Source organism: Globicephala melas, chromosome 8 (genome assembly GCF_963455315.2).
Source record: "Globicephala melas chromosome 8, mGloMel1.2, whole genome shotgun sequence".
NCBI lineage: Eukaryota > Metazoa > Chordata > Mammalia > Artiodactyla > Delphinidae > Globicephala > Globicephala melas.
In genome coordinates this window covers 87,246,883-87,274,878 of record NC_083321.1, presented here as the reverse complement: position 1 = coordinate 87,274,878, position 27,996 = coordinate 87,246,883, and the positions used below count along the sequence as shown (strand labels likewise).

Genomic DNA, 27,996 nt, shown 5'->3' with positions numbered 1-27,996 from the left:
CGCCGCGGGAACTCAGGCCTTTAAAAGCCGAGGAAACAGCCTTGAGCAGGCGGTGGCTCCACTGGAGGCAAGCACACCCGGGTCTCACATTAAAGAAGCCAAACTGTCTACTTCAAAGAGAAAAGGCAACATCCTGTCGCAGGCCATGCTCTGGCAAAAACGTAAGTGGTTTGGCTGTGGCTGTCGGAGCCGAGTCAGCGAGGGAGGGCCTGGGCTTCGCCAGGCATCCGGGAGCCGGGGAGGTGCGGGGTGCGGGCGGGGGGGGGGACCGGCAGTGGGGTCCCGGTCCCCAGCCAGGGGAGCAGCAGGGGCGAGGTAGGCAAGATGGAGCGGGGTGGAGAAACCAACCTGTCAGAGGTGATGCTGATTTTCCAGGCTGGAGGGGAACGAACTAGTGTTCCAAGGTGAGACAGCTCATCCTGTCTCCGCTGCCTGCATGAATCACTGTGGTGAAGAAAGGGCAGCTGATGATTCACAAAACACAATTTAGGGGGGAAAGCGTGGAGCTCTTTACCAGAGTGTCTTTACTTTTATAAACAGCTACTCTACCCTGTGATTCAGTTCCGTGGGCCTGTTTCTCTCTGAGTTACTGAGCTTTCTGACAAAGGCACGATGTGTCTCTGTGACTGCATCGGGACGATGTGGAAACTTGGCTTGTCAAGCCTGTCCTCACCTGCTTTGCTGTCTTTCTCCTGTCATTCTTCTTCCCCTCTTGTGGCAAGGCTCGTGTGTCCCCGCGCAATGGGGCGCGGGTTTACCTCTAACCTTAATGTTTATCCCTGGAGTTGGATGGAACATCTGTGAACTTTATTTTCCATATGTGGGACTGAACAGAGACTCGTGTTATTAATAATTGAAATCACACAGAGATTATCAACAACATTCCTTTCTCAGAAAAACAAAGTCAACTCAATGGCCTCATGAGAGTTGAACCTTCCTGGGGCTCAGTTCTGTACTTCCTCAAGGAAGAAGCAGTACCAAAAAATTTCTCTGTCTTTTTAAAGGTGCTTAGGTCTTTAAAATGCCCTTTAATGAATTCAGGTACACCCTACCTCAAGCAAACTTAATATAAGAGAAACTAGATTTACAGAGAAAGATACATTAGGGAGTGTTTATTTATTTTACAAAAGATATTCTAATGGAGACCTTACAGTTCTGAAAATATACCATCATTGATTAAGTCATAACTTACAGTCACTTATCAGCAGTTCATTGTTTCCTTTATTTCTTGTGTAAATTCTTTGCAACTGAGCTTGTTAATGTGTAATGTGAAGGAATGATTTCAAAATTTCTCAGATTGTGAAGTCTCATCATTGTTCGATGTTGGCAAGATGCAGTTTTTTTCTTCAATGAAAGAAGTGAATTCTAATTTGCATTTGAGAGTTATGGAATCCTTCCAAGGTAACTAGGGATATTCTAGTATGGGTGGTGGCCACCGCTCCCAGGAGCAGGATAGAGCAAGACCCTCCCCTGTGGGGGCAAAGGCAGCCGGCCCTGTGGGAGTGCATTAATGGTGGTAGGTGGGCATTAATGTCCCTACTGGGAGCTGCTGAGTGTCCATATGCCCGGACCCCGACACTTAGAGCCCGATCTGTGGATTTTATGTAAGCCCCTGGAGGGACTTCTGCCTTTATTCCTACCTACGCAGAGAAAGTCACTTTCTTCTTTTTTTAATCCTCAGGTTTCTTATATGTAGAATGGGGTAAAAATGATACCCATTCCACAGAGATACCCTTAGTAAGATGAGATGCCACCGAGATGATGTTGATTGCTCTGGTTCTGCTTCAGTGCCTGAGATATGGGTTGCTTCCTTGCACTTATGAGCTGCCATATTTCCCCCTCTTTGTTACGCACTGCATTTTTTCTTCTTTAGCTCCACCTAAGAGATTAACAATTTTTTTTTAAAGGGGATGCTAGAGGCACGTTTCCTGCTCACTCCCTGGAGGTCAGTCAGGTGCAGCAAAACTCCATCCTCAGGGAGACCACGTTGTAAATTCATCAGTGGAAAAACTGGGGTGAACGATTCTACCTGTTCAGATGCACATAATCAAAATTCTTTTTAATTGCTCTTTGGCATCTTAAAGGAAATTAGGAAAGGCCCTGGGTACTGGGCCCATCCCCTTACCCTAAGTGAGGCCCTGTCTAAGGCACTGAGGGCACGTGGGTGACTAAACCCTGTGGGAAAACCAGTAAAAACAGGGCAGCATTGTCAGCCCACTTAGAATCACCTGATGGAAGGTCAGAATTTGAAATCAGGCACCAAGAGCGCTGAAAAGGCACTTTCTTTTTTCAGAAAACACCCTTGAGGCCTGAGCTGAAATGACTGTACTATGGGGTTCTGGAAAGGGTTAAGAAAACATTCACTTTGTAGATGTTGCCTCCTCCCTACCTGGCCCGTGACCCCTGTTTATGGACTAAATGTGAGCATGGGCTTTGGTTCAGATCAGCTCAGAACTGGGAGCACACAGAGGTAGAAATCTTCAAGTCACAACCATGAATTGGAGATTTGCTTGACCGGCCAGTTGGACAAAGAAGTCATGCTCCCTGCAGATCCACCCACTGCCACCACCCCTCCCCGCCCCGCTGCGGTTCTGCACTTGGTCCAGCAGGTGCCGCGTAGATGTGAAGAACTGACATCCACCCCAGCAAGAAGCCCTTGTTAAGGCCAACTAGTAACGGTGCCGTAGAAATAGCAGGCACGATGGAGTGAGACAGGCCTGGGTTTGAAAGTTGGCTCTGCAGCTTAATTATGTAACCTTTTCGCATTCTTACAAATCTGGAAAATGGGGGTTCTAATGCCTGCCTTACAAGGTTTTTGTCAGAACTAAAGTAGAGAATGGGGAAAGTGTCATCATGTCTCCTGAGAATTAATGACAGTGGTAAGAGAGCACCTTCCCTCCTGGGACACCTTTTGTGGGCCCATCTCGAGTGATTAGGGCTATGCCAAATCCTTTCTAATCATTTCCCACACTTTGATTAGCATAGTTAAAAAGGCACATCAAAATATTTTTGAACGACAGGACCTTACATACAGTTTTCCAAGGGTCTAAATCAGAGGTCTGCCAACTATGGCCTGAGTGCCAAATCAGTCCCACCGCCTGTTTTCATAAATAAAAATTGATTGGGACATGGCCGTGTCTATTCATTTACATATTGTCTAGGGCTGCTTCTGCTACAATGGAAGAGTTGAGTAGGTGCCACAGAGACCATATGGCCTGCAAACAATATTACTATCTGGCCCTTTACAGACAAGGTTTGCCAACCTCTGGTTTAAGATGATTTGGGTAGTACTTAGGATGTTTATTTCCCTAAGTCACTGGGTATCATGGACTTGCACAATGCCAGTACCAATGGGAGACAAAGCTTGCAGTCAACTGATTACATGATTTGCACGATGCCGAAATTTGACTTGGTTGACTTCTTCCTTAAAAGCAGTGGAACTGTGTATAATAAACTCAACACCACTTGTTAGAAAATGAATGAATTGAACAACTGCTTTTTATTGTTATTTATGTTAGAGAAAGATCTACATGAGAACAGAAGGCCTGCTTGACTGATTTTCTTTGAATTGACTTGTTTGTCTTGATGCCCCATAGACTTGGTCTTGGTGTTTCTTTGCTGTAGTGCTCAAGGAGGCATCTTAAGAACAGGAAATACTTATCAAATTATTATGGCATGAATGTTTACTCTCAGACAACTTGAATGGAGCAGAGATTCACCAAATAGATAAATTAAGGTCTCAAAATTCTCATTGACATAGAACTCTATACTTTCTCCAAGCTTCCACTAAATAGCCAACTTTTTGAGGACAGTTAAAAGTTCAGTTAAAGATAAGAAAAACTTGTACTATACATATAATTTTTGGAACTCTATCTCCTGCATAAATTCAGATGAACTTACAATAAGAAGTAATTTCGGTCTGTGGACTGCTTCTAATATTTCTAGTCTGTGTTATAACCTTTGTTTACTTAATATGCCTAATAAACACCTTTACTTCTTACTAAGTTTATCTATTGATGCAGTGGTTCTTGTTGATTAGGACAATTAGGATGCAAAAGATATTCACGAATTTACGTGCACAGGGGGAGGTGAAATAAGTGACACACATCTACTAAGCGCACAGATTAATCGGTAAAAGAGCTGATGAGTTTCAAGGTGGACACTTTACTTCTTCTCCCTATATTAACTAAATGAAAAACCAACCATGTCCCCCTCTACAGCCCAAAAGTTTATGAGTCAGAGGTTTTGAAAGCTCTCTTCTGATTCAAAGCTGCAAATCTGTTCTGTTGTGAGGAACAAAAAAGGACCAGGGCTGTCCACACTTATTAGCTAAATATCTGGACATTTAATTCACTTAGAAGTGCTGTAAATTTTTGCTTTTAAACTTTCTCATTACAAAGGAAAGATATTAGGTTTCTGTCCTTCTAACTTCTTTCTAAAGTGGCTCGTTTCCCACTAAATGAAGATGTCCACCAATTTCTCACTTTGAGCCAAAGAAACCAAGGTTGGCTAATTGGTTATGATGATCATTAACATATTTTTCAGCTTTATGAAATGCTCAGTAACATTGTGGCTTTCTCATTTTTGTAGAGAAACTGCTTGATAGAGTGGGGCTGCCTGGGATGGAGAGGCTTCCTCTGAAAGCCTCTTGTCCTGCTTGTGTGATGCTAAGACAAAACATTACTCTTGCAGGGAGGAAACATGGATTCTACTTTCCAGACTCTGGGTAATTAGATGTGGGGCCTCAGGCAAGCCACCTAACCACTGTGGGTCTCAAGTGCTCCAGCTGTAAAATGGGACTGTTTTCCTGGCTGAGGACAAGGAGCCTGGACTTGACTGAAATCCTTTTCCACCTCGAGTTGCTGAGTCTTCACGAGTGCTTATAAAAAATAAATACATATTTTCAAATGCATCCCAGGTGATTCTAATGGGCAGTAGAGCTGAGAACTGTTGACCTGGAGGCTGAAATTGATGGCTTATAATATACCTTTGGACATTGCACCACTATGAGCAGAACATGTTCAATCCTTTTCATAGGGATAAATTTCAGTTGAGTGCTTCCCTGGTGCCATGCAGTATACCAGATGTTCTGCTGGATCAGTGTGGATTGCATTTGGTGGTTATTGAAGAGACCAGAAAATACATGGATTTAAATAAATAAGACAGTGGTATAGTTTCTCTCACACAAAAAAGTCCATAGTAGTCTGCAGGGGCTGTATGGAGGCTCTAAGTGCCAACAGTGTCTCAGGCTACTTCTGTCTTTCTGGTCTGAGGTCCTTAGCATGTGGCCTTTGTCCTCAAGTTTGCTTCATAGTTGCACTGTAGCTCCAACCGTCACATCTGTGTTTTAGACAATGAAGAAGAAGAAAAGGGAAAGGCAAAAAAATCATGCTTCCCTATCATGGCATCTCCCCACCAACACACAACTTCTGCTGACATCGAATGGCCACTCCCATCTGCAAGGGAGAATAGTGTAATTGTTTAGCTGGGCACATTACCAACCTTCCAAAATGTCGGGGTTGACAGTAAGGAAGGAGAGGGCAGATGCTGTGTGTGGCAACCGCCAGTCTTTGCCACACTTTGAATGTATTATCTCATTTAATCCTCATAAAAATTCCATGAGGTAGATTCTGTTTTAAGCTCTATTTCATAGATGAGAAAACTGAAGCTTAAAGATGAGGTTAGTAACTCACCCTGAGTGCTGTCTTGCTAAGCTGTCCTGTCTCTCTACCATGGTGCCCGTCTCACTCACAGGGCTTAGGAGGATGCTCTTGGTAGAAGCACAGGCCTTCCATGTTAGATAAAGGACCAGTGACAAAATGAAGTGCACCAGCTGGCAGATGTCTGTTCATACTTTGGAAACATTTTTGATGCATGTGTTTCAGCTTACTTATTGAAGGAAATGAAGTTTTTGCTTTCCTGCTATACCTCCTTCACTGGGCTCTTTGCAGATACTTTAGCTGAAATGGAGGGTTCAAAGGGGAGGGAAGGACCTAGAATTGCCCCAAAATAACATAGCCTGCCTGTTTTCTTGGGAGCCCTGTGTGGCAGCCTGTGCTGGAAGCCAAGGCTTCTCGGCACTTCCTTCATTCTGAACTGCCTAGAGTTTGGAAGACTCAGGCTCTCCCTTCACGTGTGTGTGTGTGTGTGTGTGTGTGTGTGTGTGTGTGTGTGTGTGTGGAAAGCAAGGTAGAGGGGATTATTTTGAATTAGAGAGTGACAGCTCTGTTCTTTCTCTCCCTTCAGCGGTTTAAAGCTCAGCCTCTGGGGCAGGCAGATCTGAGTTTGAATCCTAGATTTATGCCTCAGTTGTTGTATGAAGCAGGCTTTGCCTCACTTTGCTGCCATTTCCTTGTATGTACAAGGGGGAATGCAGTTCTTCATAGGGTTGTGGTAAGTGTTTACTACTGTGCTTGGCATTAAGTCAACACTCAATAGCTATTAGTTACTATTATTATGTTCCTATTCTCACTCACTCTACCTCTGAGGACAAAGTTTATGCAGCTAAGCCTAGATTACAATTTGTATGGCCTCTGAGTTCTGCCTTTCTTGTGAAATAGCAGGATGCATATTTCCAGTCTTGTAACTCATGGTGGGGTTAGTGATCAGGGCTTACATGGATGGTTAAGCTGGCCATACTGTGACCAAACTTGGAACTTGGACCACAATTTCCTACCAGCCTCATAAGGTGGGATGGTGGATGGCTTGTATTGACTGGCAAACTTGTGTTTGTTTTTTAAATTCACAAGATAGGACTTGAGGTGTTGTAATCTAGCTTGAAGTATGCAAGAAATAGAACAAATGATACTGAAAACTGAAACAACAATGTGCTGCCTCCTTTTCTCAGTAATGGTTTCATTAGTATCACTTTCTGGGAAGAGCAGGTAGCCAAAGAATTACAAACCAGAGTCATACTCAGACCAGGTGTTGGGACCAAAAAGGATTTGACCACACTTAAGAAAGATGAATTACTTTTTAATTCTCTAGCAAGAATCATAAATTTAATTGGAAGAGGAGTACAAAGATTGCTATAACCTTCCAGGACTGAGAAATGCTGGGAAGACAGAAAAGAAAGGAAAAAGGGAGGCCAGAGAGTTGAAGATAGAAACAAGTTTTAATGCTGGATGAAAGCAGCACCGATTTAGGAAAGAAAAGGTATAGAAGGAAAATCAACCATCCATTTATCATCCCATGCAAGCATGCATCCATCCAATAATGGAATTATTTCCAGCTAGGGAAATCAACGAATGAAGTAAATCCCTTCAGCAGGAGGGAGAGGAAAATGGAATCAGAGAAGGTGTCATGGAGCATATATATGGCTTCAGATGTGGATCCTCAAGAATAAATGGTAATCAGCCTTCTTGCTTAGATTCTGGGGAAGGAAGAGCATCTTAGGATGTAAAATATTATCATTGGGAAGAAAATCCAACTCTATCTATCTCGGCTGGTGTCTAAAACATTTTTGTCACCACCCCCTTTATTCAAACCAAATCTACTGCAGACCTCTGATACAAAAGTAAAAATGGAGCACTTTTGGGAGGCTCTTGGAGCTCTGATTGCTCATTCACCCCCAGACTCCCCCGTTTCCTTCCCTTTCTTGGCAAAAAATTCCCTTTATAGGCACCTTTACTCTATTCCAGAGTTTTTGATTACAGCCTGACAATCCTGGCCTGGACCAGTCCTCTGCTCCTTAGCAAGAACTCTGATACCTGGTCACAGATCCTTGGTTTAAATACTTCCAGGGTAAGGACCTCACTCCTAGAGAAAAGTGAGTCACTGTGAAGCATGTTGTATTCGTTTCCATGAAGCTTTGAGACTGTGAAAGTCGTGTTTTCAGTCTACATAGGTATCTTGTGAATACGGAAGGAGGTACATTCCTCAAAGATTGACCTAGTGACGTCTTTCCCAGGCTTGCTGTTCTAACTTCTTCAGTGTCCTTCACAAGGGATTTCCCCCACATCATAAGGCCATTGTTTAGTAAACCCGAGACTTAACAAAAAAGCTCCTTTTGACTGGCAGTTACATCTCACATCATGAATCAATTATAGGGCTGCCTTCACTTATGTAGGCTGTACCCAGGCCACCATGAGCCTTGAGTCTTGGGCAGTTGGGTCTGACCCCAAATATATAGCTGATGCTGGGTCTGAAGAGTCCTTCCTCCAAGGAAGTGTTCCCTACCTGAGGGTCTCAGGAAAATTTTATTTATTTTATAAGAGTCTTTGGTCTTGGAAATCCTAAACTAGATATTGCTTAAATCAAGGAACAAACAACTGAATGTCCTCAGTTCCTAACCACAGGTTTTTCCTGTTCTAGATCATACTGGCAATTAGATTTAGGCTTTGTATCTCAGTCTAAAGAGGGTAGATGTATCTGCCTCCTCTGCTCCATCTCCTCATTCTGGTGCTGCCTTTCCATAGAATTTGGGTGGGAGCCCTGGGTTGGTTCACTACCTGATGTGGTCTTGTGCTCTCAGTGTAGGTCCCTTCTTCCCCCATTTTGATCCCTGTTGCTCTAGGTAAAGCTGAGGCAATACCCAATATGTCAGCCAGAAGCCTGTCTTGCTCTATAGCTGGTAAAACTTCCCTCTCTGACCACTGAAGAGCCCTCCCTCATCCACTGCCATGTTTGCATCCCGTATGTGATATGTGCTTCTAGGTTTCTAGTCCCTTGAAGATGTATCCATGACTATGGCCTCAGTCATGGCTGCGTCCCTGTCCTTTTGGAGATACATACAGGTTCCTTGAGGGGCTACATCTTACTCTGTCTGCCACTCAAAAATCTCCAAGGTACTCCTTCCTAGAGTTGTTCTTTAAAAAGTCAGATCTGCCACAAACCTAATCCTCTGGTGGCTTTGGAAGAAAACAGTCCTTCTGCTCAGCTCATGGTATCTTTACGACAGGTCAGTGCCAGGATTTTGATGTCTCCTCTCCAGGCTTGCTCTGTTTGCATGTGAGGTCTTTGACCAGTGTCTCTGCAGCATCATTGGCCTCCCTGTCTCCTAAACAGGGCCATCCTGCTGCTGGGGACATAGGCCCAAGCACCTGAGGGATGACTTCCAGGAATACAAGGAAGGCAGACAGGCTTTGCTGGAGGAAGAAGGCCCTGGGTATATTGAGGATAGAGACATTCAGTATCAGGATGCAGCAGGATGAGGGCAAGTTAGGGTCACTGTACCAAGGCTACTTCTCTGATGAGTGATAGACCACAGATTTTTGGCTGAGAACAAGGAGAAAAAGCCATCTCTTGAAAACCTATTACATGCTAGGTGTTTGGTTAATTTCATACAATCCTCATGATAACCCCATGAGATGGAGATCATTATTCTCATTTAACAAATGGAGAAACTGAGGCACACACAAGTTAAATTATTTGCCAAGGGTCACATAGTGATAAGCTCTGTAGTAGGCTTTCCAAACTAGATCTGCTTCGGTTCCAAACAATGCCACACCACTTTTCAATGCCAAGGATTTTAGGGTTGCATTAGATGCTTCTTCCCTTCCTAATTAAAATAAATGCACCATTAGAAGGAGGTGGTCTCTGACTTCACTGAGAGTAATTGTAGCCTGACTCAAAAGCCCCTGCAATTATGAATCTCAGAAAGTTAGATCTGAGACAGCCGAGAACTTCTGAAGCCACCTGCTTTCCATCTTGGAATCTGAATTCCTAGGACTCGTCTTCCCCTAGTGAGCTAATCAGCCAAGATAGGATAAGTGAAACGTCTTTGGGGTTTATCCAGGGTCCCTAGGCTGAGGAAGGGTCCTGAACATCTGGGGCTCCTTTGTTACATCTTGGGCAAGGCTTCCATTCATGGTGTGGGCTGAGCCTGACCCCAGAGCCATCTCCTTGCACTGGAGACAGAACAGTCGAGCCTCATGCACTCTTCTCTTTATACAGCCCCAGGAGGCTGGGGCCCCTGGCTGGCTGCTCATTCAAGCCCAACTGAATCAAGTGAGGCTTGGACTTGACATGCTACAGAAAGTCTTTCCCACCCAATTTACACTAGATTGTAGTTTACTTTTTTTAATGTAGGCCAACAAAGAAATCCCATATACACGTAAATTTAGGTTTTTATTAAAAACCTAATTAGGTTATTATTATTCAATCAAATAATAATTATTATTATAACAATGCAATTACGAGGCAGATGCAGCTCTGTCACCGTTTGTAATTCTAGGTTTGCTTGTGCAATTATTTGATTAAATCTATATTCCCTACTAGACTAGATAGTAAGCTCCATGATGGCAGGGGCATGGTTTCCTCCGCTCTGTTCACAGAATGCACTGCCAGTGGTCTCCTACTGTTGACCCCACCCTGGGACATGGTATCTGAGATGGGAGCTCTTTCTGCTCTGGTGACCCCAGTTTCTGTAAAAGGCGGGCAGATGCAGCTGGTTTCTCAGGTGGACCTATCCGCTGTCATTTCAGTCGAAAAATACCAAAAATAAAACTTTGCGGGGAATTGTGTGGGTCTCTCAGTTCTCGCCACTCCTCATGTGAGCAGACTGCTGGTAAGCTTCTCATGGACTTCTCTCTCCCTCCTCGGCTGGGAGACGCCCTCTCTTGCGGGAATTGGCAGTCAAGGGAGATTGGATCAGGGTGGTGCGAGCCCAGACCCCCAGCGTGGAGGGAAGAGGGTTAGAACTGAGCAGGGGACCATTCAGTGGCCCACCTCCAGTGTCCCCCAGAGAAATAAATGGGATTTGCCGGGGCAGAGAGGAGGCAGGATGTGAGGCAGAAGCGGACTGCACTTGGAATCAGAGGTCCTGGGTTTAGTTGATGACCCTGCTGTTTACAAGCACAGTCCTCGGGCAAATCACTTAAAATCTCTGAGCATCACTTTCCTCATCAGTGAAAAGGAGGGTAAGAAGAAGACCTCCCCTGCCTATTTCAGAAGTTGTGGTGAGTCTTCATGTAAAATCATTTGTGTCAAATTCTCTGTGAGCCACAGAACATCTTGCAAAGGTGAGTGTGGTGATTTCTGAGTTCCTGGGAGTTAAGATCATGACCAGGAATCACACAGACCTTTGGCAGCCATGCATTCAAAATACCTGCGTCTCCACAGAAAAGAGGTCTCACACTGACACTGTCTCTGGGAGTAGGGAGCAGTATCCAGAGCCTTCCGTGCTCCTCTTGTTCTGTGGGAGGGTTGGAGGGAGGATGGATGTGTGGTTTGAGGGGTGCTGAGGGCTCTGGGGGAGGGACGCCTTAGCAGCAGTGCCTGTGAGGGAAAAATCTGAAGGCTCTGCCACTAGAGGCCTTGTGGCTGAGTCTACCCAAGGTCATGGGGTGGGACATCCAAAACTTTTGGCCTGGCCAGGTCTGGGGAAGTCCTAAGTGACTGTGGCCCTCGTTGAGCTTTCCCAGCGACCTGCCTATGGTTGATCAGTGAATTCTGTTTGGGCTGATGGGGATATGCCTCTTAGAATGGGGACACAGGGAGGGGAATGCCTACTGTTCCCTTCCTTTCTGTGACCAGACCAGAGAACATGGGCTCAGCCGCCATCTTTGAGATCTCCTGATGGAGACATCCTACTCTACACATGAAGTTGTCAAGACTTACTCTTGATTGGCTGACCAGTAGCCTTCAAGCAACATCAAATCCTAATTCAGTTGAGGTTCCACTTTCCCATATCTTCTGTATACCTTTAAAGCCACCCTTTTTGTCCGTCTATCTTTTTCTCCTCTTCCCTGTTATGCAGATTGCTAGAATACGTGAGTGACACTTCAATATTTCCTGGCTGCAGGGTCCTCCTCTGTTCAAACATTAGTGAATAGAAAACCTAAATTTACATGTAGATGGGATTTCTTTGTTGGTCTACATTAAAAAAAAGGTAAACTACAATCTAGTGTAAATTGGGTGGGAAAGCCTTTCTGTAGCATGTCAAGTCCAATCTTTGGCCAAAGCCCAAGTTCTTTCTTCCTGTTTGGAAAAAAATCAGCCATTGTCCATGAATGCAAAGAACAAATTTTAAGACTTTGACTCAGACCTTCACCAAGAACACTTGCAGTAGTGTTTCAATTAAGGATATGAATAATCCTTCAGCTGAAAGGAGCTAAACTTTCCTGGGAGCCCTCTTCTGTCTTAGGTCAAGAACACAAGCAAGCTTGTTTACATTAAAGTGAAAAGTGTCAGCAACTTTTGTGACTTTGTTTTCAGTTAGAAGCTAGGACAAGTTTGTTAGCCCTAGGCTTGAATTCCTATTGTTCAATTATTTGTTTTTTGTTTTGCTGTAAGTAACAAGAATATTATTGTATTTCTCCTTAGTGGGTCTTTTTTATTTTTTAAAATACTACTGAAGGTTCAGCAGCAAAAGTGAATCATATGTACTGTGGTTATTTGGACTGATCCATAATGTGTTATGTGTCCTTCTGGGCTAGGAAAGCTTTGTCTTTCAAAATGGCCTCGTGTGGCTGCATCCTCAAGTTTCAACTAGACAGTTGTAAATGGGAAGCGCTTTCAACGAGCTAGACTGTCAGGATGGGTGGGCTGGGTTCCTCTTCCTGGTTCCCTGGTGATGGAAATGTAGGCTTAGCATGGATCCCACCTTAGATTCTAAACTTTAGAGCAGCAATCCTGCCTGGTGTCCAACTCACTGCCTGGGCCTGGTGGCTCATGGGAAATCTGTAACAGGACAATGGCTGGGAGAAGAGTATTCTTTCAAGAATATATTGGAGGCTGTTCTAGGTACCGCCTGCCTGAAGAGGGCTCTCTTAAAGCTGCCCTGAGGAGATGCCTGGGTGTTGGCTCCACTAGGACCTACCTGCTTAACCTAGCTTTCTCACTGTGGTGTGAACATGGTTTTCATGGGGTCATTAAATAAACAAGTGCTGGCAGTTTTGCATATTTCCTTGGTGATGTTAATTATACCTTATCAAAGGACCGAGGGCCATGTTTATTTAAATCTGTAGAATCCTATGTTCCCGAAGCTTGGTGCAAAGCAAGCGCGGGACCCACATGCAGCCAGAGTGCTGTCTCAGGTGACCCTTGGGCTTGAATCTGTCATGGTCTGTGCTTTCCAGTGGAACAGCAGCTGCAGGACTCTTATTTTTGTGATGTGAAGCATGTCCGGGTATGCGGCAGGGGGAACTGAAATAGCCTCTGCTGACTTTTTATACCTTCAGATTTTTTCGTTGCTCATTTTGGAAAAGGGAAGCCCTCACTGGGGCCAAATTCATAGGTTTTTCTGTAAATGAGTGTTGTTTTTTTCCCCAAACAACATTGGTGACAGACTTGCCGTGGGGGAAAGGTAATATGGCTGAACTTCTCAGACTGAAAAAGGAGATTCCCAATGAGGGTCAAGAGGCTTGTGTTTAGGTGGAAAGATTTTTCTCAGTGCTGGACACTTGGATGCCCACAGGGGACTTAAAGGGCCTTCGAACCACAGGATAAGTTGTGAGAAAGCTTCAGGTTTTGAAAGCGTGCTACATGGAGCTGCAATTCGACCGGTGCTATGAAAATCTCTGGTCAACTGTACTTTGGGAAATTGGACTTTCATCTTTCTCTGCTTGTGTATTACTATTTTGATCTCCTGTTTTATTTTCCTTGGCTCTTCTTTTATTTAGTATTATTATTTGAAGAAATTATTTTAATAATCTTAAATTTTTCTTTTACATATTTTAGTTTAGTTTTTTTTATTCAGGGATCCAGAAGACCCAAGGCAAAGCAATCATGACTGCGGACAAGCTTCTTTTCCTTTTCCAAATTTGAATTTGTGGGCTCATTTCTCATGCTAGCAGCAGTAGGGAGTCCAGCGTTTACTGTGGAATTAGAAATGTTTATCGCTGCTTCACAAAGGTTGGTGTGAAAGGCACCAACTGCGTTTTCACCTTGCAAGTACACTTGGCCGTTGCGGTCCTGTGGAAATTGTCTTGAGGCTTCAGATTTTGATATTTCATGGGCACTTTGCAAAGACACTATCAGAAGTGCCCTCACTCTTGCCTACTCACCTGGCAGCAGTCACAGGATTCCTTGGCAGCTGGCTGGGGACTCCTGGGTGGGCAGTCGGGAGGTCCTTGGGAGCTGTAGGAGTTTCATGACTGCAGTAGGAAGAGGTGGGGACTTTGAAACTGTTCTCCATATGGTGGTTGTGCCAGGGCACACCTGTTGACACTGTGGGTTCCAAGGGAGTCCAGACATCAGAGGGTGATGACCTCTGCTCACAGCACCTCCCCAAGCCCTCTTTGTTCATTGATTCAAAAACAACAGGAGGCAGGAAGCTCTCACTTGCCAAGAAGCTGGAAGTGCCCAGCTGTCCCCTTTGCAGCCAAGTGGTCCATGTGTCCACTTCCCAGGGGGCAGTGGGATTGGAAGTCCTCTGGGCCCTTCCCCAGAAGTGTACATGCAACTCAGAGGGGCATGAGCCATATACCTGTCTTTGATCTGGTCTGAGATGTGTGCATGTGTGATGGGGCCTTTCTTGTCCCCCAACTGAGTTAAGAGTGTGATCACCATGCTCAGACCCCCAAATAACCCTGTCCCTTGAGTTTCTCCCAAATGCACAAGGCCTCAGGCTGCACTTTATGCCTAAGAATAGCTGGAAACCCAACCGGAGACAAGTGTAGGTTGAGTGATACGGGTGTGAACAAAAGCTGGTGTAGTTGTGGGTGACCCTGAGAATGAGTGAACAGAGTGCAGGAGGGCAGGGGCCCTTGTTCTCTGCCATGTCAGGCCATACCTGGGGTCTCTGGTCACCCCTGGGCATCACCCATCATAAGGGGAAGTGGCAAATGAACTTGTGGAGGAGTGAAGCAGCCAGAAGGAAGGTTAGAGGGATTCAAAACATGTCGTTAAGAAATAGCTGAAGGAATGGAATGTTCGCTCAGACTCTACAGGGGACGTGGGGGTCTGTCTTCAGAGGCTGGGAAGGGATACTACTACTAATACTAATGATGATATTAGCTCACATCTTTTCAGTGCTTCCTCAGTGTAAGCTCTATTCTAAGCATTTACATGTAATTCTCAAATTATCCTACCGGGTATATACCACTATGATCCTCACTCTGTAGATGAGAAAGCTGTAAATGGATTATGAATTGTGAGTTTCATTAGAAGGTAATGCCAGGAAAAATGGTGCTTGTCACCATGAGGCAGGTCCAGTAGGAGGAAGAGCTTTCTGACATTTGCACTCTCCAGAGGAAGGTAAACATGGGTGGAGGAAGGGGAAGGAAAATAACGTGTGTTGAACATCGACCGCCTGCCGGACATGGCTTTGGGAGCTTCCCGTGTGTTATTTCAGTTAATCCTCACAAGAACCGTGTGAGACAGGAACTATTATCCCTATTTTACAGATGAGAAAACTGAGGCTTAGAGATGTAAAATAAATCAACTGAGACCTTTCCACCAGAAACTGACACCCCAGGTATCTTGAGCTCTTAAGTCCATTGTCACTGCTGTTTAAACAAAGATGATGGTGCACAGGTGGCCCCAGGGTGCAGGTACCTGTCTGGCTCTCTCTGCTGTACACTCCTGCTTCAGCCTGAATTTCACAAGTTGTAACTGTTTTAGTGCTTGCCTGTCCCACTAGACGGCAAGATGCGTGTGGGCAGTGGCCACATCTATCTTGCTTAGTGCTGTATACCTAGTGCCCATCGATATTTGAAAGAATGAATGAATACCAGTAGAGATCCCTTGTTATGACAGGGCAAGTTAGAAAGAGGATGTTTAATCTCCTCTTGGGATGTTAGAGGGAGATCAGGGATGCATTAGCAGTGGTCCTAATCCCAGCAGAGCTTCAGAATCACCTGAGGGATTTTTATAAATATAGATTCGTAAGTCCACATCAGACCCCTGGAATCAGACACTCCAGGAGCAGGGCCTGGGTATCTGTATTTTGCATCACTCCCTGGTTGCTCCTGCTACTTGGCCAGGTTAGGAGGCCCCCATAAATGCATCTGAGTCTGGGGTTCTCTGACTCTCACGTGTTTCTGGGGCTCTTGGACGACGCTTCTCTCTTCCCCCTGCTTCTCTGCCTGGGCTTCCAGGCCAGGCCATGTGTGTGCCTGGAGCATGGTTGGAGGTCTGGTGCTGGTCAGGCTTGGGGTCTTATCAGGTGGGTATTTACTGAGCAAAGTTTAGTTAGGGCAGCACTGTGGATCCGGCTTTAATAGATACCCAGGCTTCCGGGCTTTTGATTCAGAGCCCAGGTCCCTGGGCCCTTATCAGTGGATGATAATGGACTCCCATGTGAGTCGTAAGGCCCAGTGCTACTTGCCTTTCTTGGCTGACCCAGGCCTGCCCTCCAAGGGCCCAAGGCCTCCGGCTGTGGGCCGTCTGGGAGGCTAGATTGTCACTGCCCAGCCATGGCTGCTTTGGACTTCTTCTCCTGCCAGGGAGAGCCCTGTGTTCCAGCTCATGGTGCTTTGGTTTCCTGGCATTGATGGCAAAGGCAGAGGGAACCCTCTCTCAGAGGCAAGGCTGGATACTCTCTGGCCCCAGGGCACATGGATCACCATTGGGTATTTGTCCTGGGAGACACAGAGAACCTGGGAAGCATTCACTGCAGCCCATTCTAAAGTTCCAGGAGAGGTGAAGGGAAGGTGAGCGGCAGCACATTTTGAATAATCATCCAACCAATTAATCAACAAATAACTTACTGAGCTTATTATGGACATGCTACTTGGGATGATATAGAGAAATAAGGTATAGTATTTCACCTTGAGAAGTTTATAACCTAGCTAGGGGCATAAGAAATTTACCCCAAAAAGGATGACTAATTATTACATAGCAGACTACAAATTTATTGAATGCTTACTCTGTACCTGATTTTATACTTAGCATGTATTATGCTTCCCATTTGCTATGTCAGTGACTCCTTACGACACTCCTTTGATAAGAAACTGCAGGTTAAGAGGCACAGAGAGGTTTAGTAGCTCACCCAGGATCACACAGCTAGAAAGTGGCAGGGGCAGGTTTTGAGGCATCTGACTCAGAGTCCCTGCTCTTATGCCATCCTCTGCTGCCCCCTGTGATGAATACTAACCTGTCTGGAAGTGTTGAAGAGGTTGTAGGATGAAGCAAATTCTGTGGGCTCTGTGGTCAGCTAGGAGGCTTGCAGTAGTAGTCTTGGGTCAGGAAGAATCCAGAGGTCGAGAAAAGTGAGAGGGAATCCTCACCACGGGAAATTGCAAGTAGAGAAGAGGAGGGGAGACCTTCAAGGGGGGTGGAGAGGAGTCTAGGTGGACCTTCTGGCTGGAGTCAGGCTTTCCATAGTGGTTAGTGTACAAAGAAGTTGGGAAAATGGGTTGAGATCACCCGGTGGTGCTCGGGCCTTAATCCTCTGGGTGCAGGGGAGCCGTAGAAGTGTTGGGGCAGGAGGAGTGATAATACTGGGAGGAATACCCTAGGAAGTCTCGTGTGGTCCTGCACGTTCAGGCACAACTTTGGTGAGCAGGCAGACCCTCGAAGAGAGGGGGCACATTGGCGTGGGGCCTGTCTGAGAAGGGAGACCGAGTACCAGTGATGCTTTCTTCACAGCCACAGCTCCAGAGCAAGCCCCGGCCCCACCCCGGCCGTACCAGGGCGTGCGGGTGAAGGAGCCAGTGAAGGAGCTGCTGCGGAGGAAACGTGGCCACGCCAGCAGCGGGCCGCCGGTGGCACCGACCGCGGTGAGGGGGCCGCTGTGGCCAGAGTGTGTGTGTGTGTGTAGGGGGCTGGGGGTGGTCAGGTTGCGGTGTATGTCTTGCTCCATGGGCTACTCCTCGAGGGCACGGAGGCTGCACCTTGCCCTGGTGTGGCTGCCAGAGAATGGGCCCAGGTAGAAGTGCCTTGAAGTGGGATGAGGAATATGGGGCGGCTGGCTTGGTCCACTGAACAGCAAGTGTCTCACATGTCCTGGTGTGAGTTGAGGGCTCCCCCTGGGACGTTGATGAAGCCAGTTCCCTCAGTGCACAGCCTTCTTGCTAAACGGGAACGCCGATCCCTCGAAAGTATAGGTGGTGATGGTTGGGACATGAGGCTTAGTTCTAACAAGGGAGGTTCTTGCGCCCCACCCGATACCCTCCTGCCCTGGGGCCCTCTGGGCGGGCTCCCTGCAGAGGGCCAGCGGGAGATGGCTGAACCCTGATCCCGGTCTCCCTTCTCCCCTCTAGGTGGTGCTGCCCCATCAGCCCCTGGCGACCTACACCACAGTAGGTAAGAGCTCCCCACAGCCCTGGCCTCCTCCCGGACCCGCGTCTGGGAGACACCTGCAGCTCTGTAACTTCCTCCTTCCCACAGGTCCTTCCTGCCTTGACATGGAGGTCTCTGCTTCCACAGTGACGGAGGAGGGGGCCCTGTGTGCCGGCTGGCTCTCCCAGCCCGCCCCGGCCACCCTCCAGCCCCTGGCCCCATGGGCACCCTATACGGAGTATGTGTCCCATGAGGCTGTCAGCTGCCCCTACTCAGCTGACATGTATGTGCAGCCCGTGTGCCCCAGCTACACGGTTGTGGGACCCTCCTCGGTGCTGACCTACGCCTCCCAGCCGCTCATCACCAATGTCACGGTACGTCACACAAAGGCCTTTCTATACCCCCACATGCTGAGGGCACCCTTTTAGAACCAGGGCTGACTTCCAGACCCCTGACCTTCCTTGCTGTTGATTCCCAGGATAATCCCATCATCTAAGCCCACCCCATCCTCCAGGGAGGCCTACTTTCATTCCCAATGACTTCAAATATCTTTCATAGAAAAGGCTTATGGCCTCCTTTGCCATGCTTTGTGGTCCTCGGGGTTGGCACGTCCTCCTGCCTCTCTGTCCTAAGTCTCCCCTGCTGCCCCATAGGCAGTGAGTCTCGGTGATGAGTCTAAATTTTTATTGAATGGTGATACTTGTGTGGGGTCTCTTGCCAGAGCCAGCCTCTCCTTCCTACTCAGATTATTTAGGGGGTGATCGTTCACCCAATAATGGGATTTGCTAGAACATTTTTAGGCTGATCAACAGGTGACACAATTTTTCAGAAAACTGTACTTTTGATGGAGTCAGACCCACCTGCAGGGTAATTTTTTGAGTTCCACCTCTAGTGTCAGATTGCCTGGGTTCAAATCTCTGCCCCTTCACTCACTAGCTATGTGATCCTGAGCTTGGTGACTTAATGCTCTGAGTCTCAGTGTCCTCATCTGTAAAATGGGTTGATGTCAGGATCAATGACAGGATGCACGTAGAGGGCTTAGAACGCTTCCTGGGCTCAGCATAGCTCCTAGCATACAGAAAGCACCTGATAGATGCTAGTTATTATGATCGTTGCCCAGTTGGCCAACAACACTAACCAAGGGCCGTCTTCAAGTGCCAGATAGGAAAGGAGGTGCTTGCTCCCCCAGGAATGGAGGAAGGAAGAGAAACAGTTTTATGTGAATGATGCCTGTTTGACCAAAGGAATGGGAATTCTCCAAGTGTTCAGAGGAGAAAAGACCTGTGGTTACAGCTACATCCAGCTCCAGTCCAAGGAAAACTGCGGGAGGTAGAACAGGGGCCTCATGAGTCGCTGCAGAACCACCCTTGATGATGGAACTTGCTTTGGTTCCCCAAATCCTCTCTGTTTACCTCAAGGTCCGGTGTCACCCTGATGCTCCTGCCCCTCAAGCACCGTCCAGGCACAGGCTGCAGGAGCCCTCCCACTCCATGCCCACCTGGCTACTCAGCAAAACAGTTGTGGGGCCTGAATGATGGTGGATGGGAAGGCGTTAATTCAACACCTCTCCCAGGCAGCTCATTTCCATATCAGAGGCCTGGGGTGAGGGTGGGGAGTGGTAGACACAATGGTTTCCCAACCATTTCAGGACCGAGCATTCCTTTCATTATTTATCCTTTCATCAATCTCACCTCTTGCTTTGAAAGGTTCTGTGTAACAACCAAACTATATTTATTAAGAAGTAATTTATTTGTTTTGCCATTTTGTAAATTAACTCATCAAAGCTGGTTAGAGCTGCCAATGGTACTCCAGATCGGTGGGAGATAAGACCTGTTATGATGACAGTTTGATGTAATTCTATCCCTGAGCCAAGAAACCTGCAGTCGCAGTTGACTTGCGCAGGTTTATGACTCAAAACTGTAGGATATCTGTTTGGATTTTTGAAATACTAGAAATAACAAGGCTTTGCTGGGAGGCTGGAAGTCCTCTGAGACCCTTTCCAGCTCTATCATTCTATAGAAAAACATCCTAAAGCCTTGCTACTCAAACTGTAGTCCCTGGACTAGCTGCACTGGTGTCAGCTGGGATCCAATTAGACATGCAGTATTCAGGCCTGACCAGACCTCCTGTACCAGAATCTGCATTGCAACATGGTCCCAGGAGATTAAAATAAGCTCTTCCCTGAGTGACTCCAATAGTTTGCTCCCAAGACACAGTGGCAACTGGAGGAGCTATGACAGAGAAGGGAGTGTGGTAGGGGGAGGTTTTGGCCTCTCACACACACATCTTTCCATGCAAAGACCTTCCTCCCCCACCTGCTTCCTCAGCAGTGGAAGATAGTAAGAATCCAGACCCTGGCTTTGCAGACTTGAGCTGGGATTCGTAGGGTGGCTGCTGTGCAGGTGAAAGATGTTGTTTACAGAGGACCTGGGAGAACGGCCCTGACCTTTGGAGGTCCCTGGGTTGGCCACAGAGGGCCCAGCTAAGAGGCAGCAGAGGGTGAGGTAGTGGGAGGCTAGTGGAGCTGAGTCCAAGGGGTCCTTAAAATGCCAAAGCTGCTGTGTGGAGCCTGGACAGTCTCTGTGTCTGGGCACAGCAGTGGCCGCTTTGGGATATAGCTGCTATGCCGTGTGATGGGCTTGTTGTTTAACATGCTGTGTTTTCACTGATTTTAAGATGCACACCTCCCCCCTCCTCACACATATTTTAATATCTCTGAAATCGGGATGCATTTTATATTCAGTGAAATCTGGAAAAGTATCTCTAATTCACTCAGCTCTATGATGTCAGTCCTCTGTGTAATCTATTTACAGACGCTTCAGATGGGGAAGTAGCATGAGCAAGGACATATAGCTAGTGAGTGACAGGGTAAGGGATGCGGAAGTTTGTCTGGCTTCTCCCTTGGGGAAGACCTTGAGCAGGGAGAGACGGAGACCTCTGGAGTGAGACGGCAGGAAAGGGCTGAGGTGAGGGAAACAGAGATCCCCGTGGGGACCAGGGTGGGCAGTGGATATACCCCAGGGCTGCTAACCAACCAGTGTCTCCCCCATCACAGACGAGAAGTGCTGCCACACCCACAGTGGGACCCCAGCTGGAGGGCCCAGAGCACCAGGCACCTCTCACCTATTTCCCGTGGCCTCAGCCCCTGTCCACGCTGCCCACCTCCACCCTACAGTACCAGCCTCCAGCCCCAGCCCTGCCGGGGCCCCAGTTTGTCCAGCTCCCTATCTCTATCCCGGAGCCAGTCCTTCAGGACGTGGAAGACCCCAGGAGAGCCATCAGTTCCCTGACCATCGACAAGCTGCTTTTGGAGGAAGAGGATAGCGATACCTATGCGCTCAACCACACGCTTTCCGTGGAAGGCTTTTAGGGCTGGCTCCCACCCGAGCGTCCTGTCCCCTGAAACTGGGATTTGAAAACGAGCCTGGGATTGAGCCTCAGGTTCATATCTGTTTGGAGTTTCATAATTACAAACTACAGTTTCTACCCCAAACTAGAATTGTAAACCAGACTTCCTTCCTCCCTCCCTCCCTCCCTTCCTCCCTTCCTCCCTTCCTCTCTTTCTTACTCTCCCTTTCTTATTTCTTTTTCCATTTCTGTTTCCTTTGGGAGGGAATTATAGGGATTTTAAAGATAATATTTGATGCCAAGTGTTGCCTAATCTGTGGCCCAGGGTTTTCATTTCTGCCACGTTTCCTTCCTGGAGAAGGCCCCTCTCTCCAATGCCCACTGCTTCGTGGGAGCAGCAGCCTTGCTGAGCCGTCTTCAGGCAGTGATGCCCTGTGCTCTGTCATTTTGAGATGGATGGGGTGCCCTGTGAGAAGACCAGCCCTGCCAGCATCTCCAAGGGCAGAACCAATGACAGAGGCCTTGAGCTGTCAGTTCCCACAGTTGCTCCTTTGTTTGCTGTTCTCAGCTTTGGCCAGATTTACAGTCTTGACAGCAGGGTCTCAAGACCTGGGGCTCAGCGAGGTGGTGGGTGGAGGGTCGGGGTGGTGGTGGAAAGGGAACATCAGAGTGTGTAGGGGCCGGGTCAGAGGGACAAAGGAGGGTTGGGGGCATGGAGTGTGGATGTGGGGGGAGGGGCGAGCAGGAGGGCTGAGGAATGGTTTTCTTTAGATTACTTGGTTATTAAGAAGGGGAATAAATTTAAGAAAATATGGCTTTAATAGGTGGTTTTGCTGCTCTCCTTGAGGATGCTTGCAAGGAGAGCTGAGCTTTGGTCAACAGGATGATGGGATATGTCTGACTGTATCTTTCCATGTCCAGACCCTCTTTGGGGCTATGTGCAGGCCAAGACCCACTGAGGCCCAGGGATGACTGAGACCTGGTTGAGTGTGGCCACATGTGCTTCTTTAGTGTCTTAAGCCTCCATGGACCATGCTTATGTGAAGCCAAGACTGCCTCCCCAAGCACCATCCTTCCTGGGGGTTCTAGAGCCTCAGCCAGAAGGACCATTAGGTTTCATTTCAATTTTTATTTTTTTGCTGGAGAAACATCAGATCTGCAGGGGCCTGAGCACAGCTGTCACCAGGGGTGCACAGCTCCTGACAGAGGCCATGTCCTTCGGGAACTAGCACATCTGTCTGCTAAGGACACCATTGTCACTATTAGGTAGATGCATTAGTTGGAGGACTCCGCATAGAAGTAATGGACTTTTCTGGGAAGTGACCCTTTCTTTGATCTATATATATATATATATAGCCATTTTAAATAAAGACTTTGGAGAAAAATTGCCTTTTTTGGATTTTTCTGCTTTGGGTTTATTTTGACCCAAATTTCTGGTATCTGCCTAAAATCCCCAAACAGATATCTTGAATTGTTTTTATTTAGACAATTTTTAGATTTAAAAGGTTAAGATATCATTTTAGATAACAAATTTCTATCTTTGTTGGCAGTGATGTGAGTAGGAAAGGGAGGGGGGGTCTCAGGCCTATTTGATCAAAAGCCCTGGCTTCCTATAAAAAACACTATGCAAGAATTTTCCGCTTACTGTTTGAGGGTTTGAGAAGATGCAGAAGCAATCTCCATAAGGGAGTTTAAGCTGAAAAAACAAGCAAAGAAATAAAGTACTTGACATATTTGCTAAGATTTAAATGGTGTTTTCTTTCTTCTTATCTTGAGGTCATGGAAATCTTGGTTGCAGCCATCCATCTAGGTTTCTTCCTGGGTTTTTCTGTTAAGATGGAAACATTTTCAATAAAGATTTGCTCAGACTTTTCTGTGCTGAAGTGTTTTATTTCTTATCAGATTAATCCCCTTAGCTTGCCGTCCCATGTCAGGCAGTGCCATTCTAGGAAGGAGCTTATACTAGTCTTGTTGATTTTGCGATGTGACTGGCTGCCAGGGAAGATAAAACCAGCCCCACTGTGCTTGCAGCCCAGTTATCCCAAGCAGGACATGTGAGGCCAGGAGGCTTGGTCTCCAGGAGAGTAGGGATCTGAGGAGAGGAAGAAAATCTTTGTAACCGTATTACTCTTCCTGTTATTCATGGTACGTGAATACCTGCTCATGATGCTGGGGTTCCAGGGATAAATCAACCACTGGCATTTCCACAGCAGGTTCTTAGAGTGTACCAGTCAGAACCCAGGGCCGTGTACACGGTGCTGAGTGCTATGCGCAAAGGGAGCCATCTCTTAGGACCAGACATCACAATGAAATGGAAACTCAAGACGCCAGCAGCCTCCTCTAACACCAGTCCTTGGAATGAGTAACAGTTTGGAGGGATCTCCTTTTCCTGGCGATTTTCTGAGTTGCTGAGAACCTCTGAGCTCATTGCCTTCCCTGGTAATATTTACAGGGGTGATTTTTTTAACGATCCACTTTTTTCTGCTGTGTGTCTTATTTCTAGTTTAGGGGGACAAAAGTACATCCAGTCATTTACCTCAGTTTAGATTATCATCACCATTGTCTTTTTTGTTTATTCTCCATATAGATCATAATTCAGAAAAAAGATACGGAAAGAAAGGGATTTGAGGGTTTTTTTCCTCCAGCTTTACTAAGGTACAACTGTAGGGGAAGCTGTTTTTAAAATGCACTTTGCAGGGGCTTCCCTGGTGGCACAGTGGTTAAGAATCCACCTGCCAATGCAGGGGACACGGGTTCGAGCCCTGGTCCGGGAAGATCCCACATGCCACGGAGCAACTAAGCCCATGCGCCACAACTACTGAGCCTGTGCTCTGGAGCCCGTGAGCCACAACTACTGAAGCCTGTGAGCCTATAGCCCGTGCTCCGCAACAAGAGAAGCCACCGCAATGAGAAGCCATGCACCGCAAGCCCCCGCTCGCCACAACTAGAGAAAAGCCCACACGCGGCAACGGAAACCCAATGCAACCAAAAATAAAAATAAATAAAATAAATAAATTAAAAAAAATGCACTTTGCTGTCCTCACCTCCTTATGTGATAGAAGGGTGAACCACTTGCTGTACGATGTGAAGAGGGTGGCCAGCTTCTTATATATGTATATTTAGTAGTTTTTAAATTGTATCCCTGAACTATTCTATAAATATAACATCCAATATAAAACAGTCACAATAATAGAAATTTAAAAGATGAAGTAAGTATAAAATAGATATTTTAATAATTATTTTATTAATGGTATAAAAGTACTTTTGACCTCATTTACTATAAATAATATTTAGAGGGAGAAATGTTATTGAATATGTCTAATTGCTTTTAAAAATCTTTGTAATATGCCAGTTTGAAGATCTGGGTCTTAGTTCAATTGATTTCAGTTCTCTGCTTGAATAGATGTTATAGGTGAAAAAGATACCATACAAAGATATTTAAATCCAAATAAAATAGTATATAATTGGCTGTGCTAAGTAAATTACAAAACTCATTTCGAAATTCCTTCCATCAATTTTGCAAAGGCTTTATTTCAACATTTGGCTAGTAAATTTCATCTTAGTTTATGTCAGCTAGTCTTGCAAACTAGTTAAGGGGGTTGACTTTTTATTTTTTAACACAGTGAGTTAAAACCACGCAAATTCTTTATTTGGAAAATTTAAAATAAACTAAAAAATTCTGCTTCTACTTTTTAAAAAAGTGTAAAGATAAGGGGTTTTACAGGTGACGCATACCTACATTGTTGTTAGAAATAATATCACATCATGGTGGAATCATTCCTAAACATGCACTAGACTTCACTTTCTAAAGTTTTCCCCATTCATTTACTTTCTAAAAGTACTATTAAAATGTCATCTATACCTTGATGGGCTGGATTAAATGCAAATTGTGATTATTACTTAAAAAAAATCTGCAGGTAGCATATTTTGGACAGTCAACTTATCAACCAAAAAAGGTCAGAAAATTTAGTACTATTGCATTTTTTAAAAATTGCTAATAATTTATTTTTAAGTTTGACAGTTCTTTGGAGTTTTTTTGCCATGAGATAATCAGTAATTCTCTTTGTGGTGGAAGAATCTCATATCATTATAAAGATTACATCATTTAAAACTGTTGCACCTATAAAATTAATCACATTTTTAATTGCCCTATAAACTTCAAAGGTTGCCATATGATATGGAAATGAATAAGCTGAGCAAGGGCATCACCATCACCCCTGCTCTCGCGCATAACTTCCACTTGTCCCCGCAGACACTTTCAGAACCATGGATCACACATAACCAAGCGGGATGCTAGCATTAGTCCATGTTAGGTAACCAATTTGTCCTGGTTTGTCTGGGACCTTCCTGGATTTAGTCCTGTGTTCCAGGAAATCCTTTAGTCTGGAGCAAATTGGGACGCTTGATCACCTCAGTCCACATATTAGGTACAACTAGATATTAATTTCTTCTTTTCTCTGTTTTTTTCTTATAAATTAGTAGTGTTTTGGTCTGCACGCCAATGGTTTGTCTCATGTGATTACTAGGATACATGCGTCCCACTTCAGAGCTTGTAACTGAGATTTTTGCTGGCTAGAATTCTCAGTGAAAGCTCCCCTGGGGACCACAGGAGGGAAGCTGGCTCTGGCCTGAAGAACCTTGTCCTAATGGGTTCTAAGTCAATACTAGGTCTAGAAACACCAGCGATTCTACCAGGGAATGATCCTGGGGTTTCTCATTTGAGTGGTAATAGCATGAGATACACATTACATACTGTTTTAAAACTAAAATCAAGTTCTCACAAAAGGTTTTCTTTATGTAACCCGATCTTAAAGCAACACCTGTACGAATATGACAATGTCAACTCATTTGGAAAAATCTTAAGAGAAGGCACATTTTTCCTAAGGTCAAGGTGATGCCTTCTTCTACCCAATTCAATCAGGTGGGACACTTTAACAGCAGTCTCTGCCTAGCCTGCATATTAGAACTTCTTGGGGAATTTTTAAAAATCCCGTGTCCAGACCAAGACTTAGATCAACTAAAACAGAATTGCTGGGAGTGCGAACTGGGCATCAGGAATTTTAAAGCTCTCAGGTGATTCCAGTGTACAGCCCAAGCCCAGAACCACTGCTCATCTACCCTCCCCTGCCAGTGGTTTTGGGATAGCTGTCATATCTGAAAGCTGAAAAAGAGATCTCAGCGACTTGTGCATGACATGTAGAATTGACGCTGTTCTATTTAATTAGCGTTGTTTTCCTACCAAGCCAGGCAGGGGTATAGTACTGCACCATCTCTTCATTAGAGGGTGAAAGCCCAGTGGTCTTAGCAATCACTATAGGAGGGCTCTAAAGTGGATACATTCAGTTAAGAGATAGCAGCTAAAGTCATTTCATATGCCCATTATCTGATAGCACACGGATTTTCTTTTAATATGTTTAGTTCCCACGAGCAAATGTAAGAATGAAACATAAAGGAAAGAAGAGGATATTAGAATCTTCTCCCCTTGTCTCACCTGTGTGTTTTAAACTTCAGTAATGGATTGATATATTCAATATGGAGCTGCTTGGACCAGATGAAAAGATAACAGGGACAACAGCTATGGTAGAATCCCCCATATAAGCCTATGCTTGTGGTCAAGTCAAGGGCCTCCCTGGGCAGAAGGCTTTATGACCTTCAAACCAAAACTAAATCTTAAAGGATGAGCCATGATGGAATATAACTAAGGCTTGACCAATGTCCTTATTTGCTATCTTAGATTCTATGTATTTTAGTGGAGAAAGATCTTGATGTCTGGAGGGCCTGAGAGAACTGGAGGACTTGGGGCCCAGGAGTGTAAGGAAGGTTGTCACCAACTGCTGGTAAATGAGACTGGAGACCCTTGTTTTGTTTACCAGGTGCAACAGCATTTATGTGCTGGGTACTTGTTGTGGAATTCCAGGCCCTGACCACAGGAAGCTCAGAGTTAGTGGGGCAAGCGGAAAGTTGCAATAGAGTGAAATGAGTGGTAGATCTAAACACAGTTGATTTACCTGTCCCTCCTTTACCAATGAAAACGTTATTACCATCTCATTTAATCTTCACGAAAAGCAAATAAAGACTGTACAATTTTAATTCCCATTTATGGGAGGAAGACATAGATTTAAAGAGGCTAAGTAACATGTCCAAGTTCACACAGTCAGTAAACGGCCCTGCTGGTGTTCAAACCCACCATGTCCAATGCTCATTCTTTTAATCATTTTGTCATACAGCCAACAACATTGGCTCTGGCCTGAAGAGCCCTGTCATAATGGGTTCTAAGTCAGTACTAGGTCTAGGAACACCAGGGATTCTAACAGGCGATGATCCTAGGGTTTCTCATTTGAGGCAGAGAGTAGGGATGGAGACCAAATATATCTATTTCTTACTATAAATCACAGTATCGTAGTGACCAACTAATATGTCCAGACTTGGTGCTGGGACACTTTACAAATCAAGAATTTGTTGCCTTCTTGGTTCCTGGCATACTTAACACAAATCAGAATATTTAAAGGGCTGAAATAAAATGTATTAATATTTTGGTCAACT

The 27,996-nt window shown here is 45.6% G+C and overlaps 1 protein-coding gene across 1 annotated transcript; it reads left to right on the top strand.

Annotated features, from left to right (window-relative positions):
* The first annotated feature begins 33 nt into the window (after positions 1-33).
* Positions 34-22,061, top strand: POU2AF1 (POU class 2 homeobox associating factor 1). Its single transcript, XM_030836584.2, has 5 exons — positions 34-161; positions 17,473-17,603; positions 18,087-18,129; positions 18,214-18,479; positions 21,161-22,061. The coding sequence occupies exons 1-5, from the start codon at positions 146-148 to the stop codon at positions 21,473-21,475; spliced, it is 771 nt and encodes a 256-aa protein (XP_030692444.1). The 5' UTR covers positions 34-145; the 3' UTR covers positions 21,476-22,061.
* Positions 22,062-27,996: the final 5,935 nt, after the last annotated feature.

Excerpts from the sequence above, each read along its gene's own strand:
- POU2AF1 (XM_030836584.2), top strand. Across the intron at positions 17,604-18,086 it reads CGCCGGTGGCACCGACCGCG|GTGGTGCTGCCCCATCAGCC; the intron begins GTGAGGGGGCCG and ends TCTCCCCTCTAG. Across the intron at positions 18,130-18,213 it reads GGCGACCTACACCACAGTAG|GTCCTTCCTGCCTTGACATG; the intron begins GTAAGAGCTCCC and ends TCCTTCCCACAG.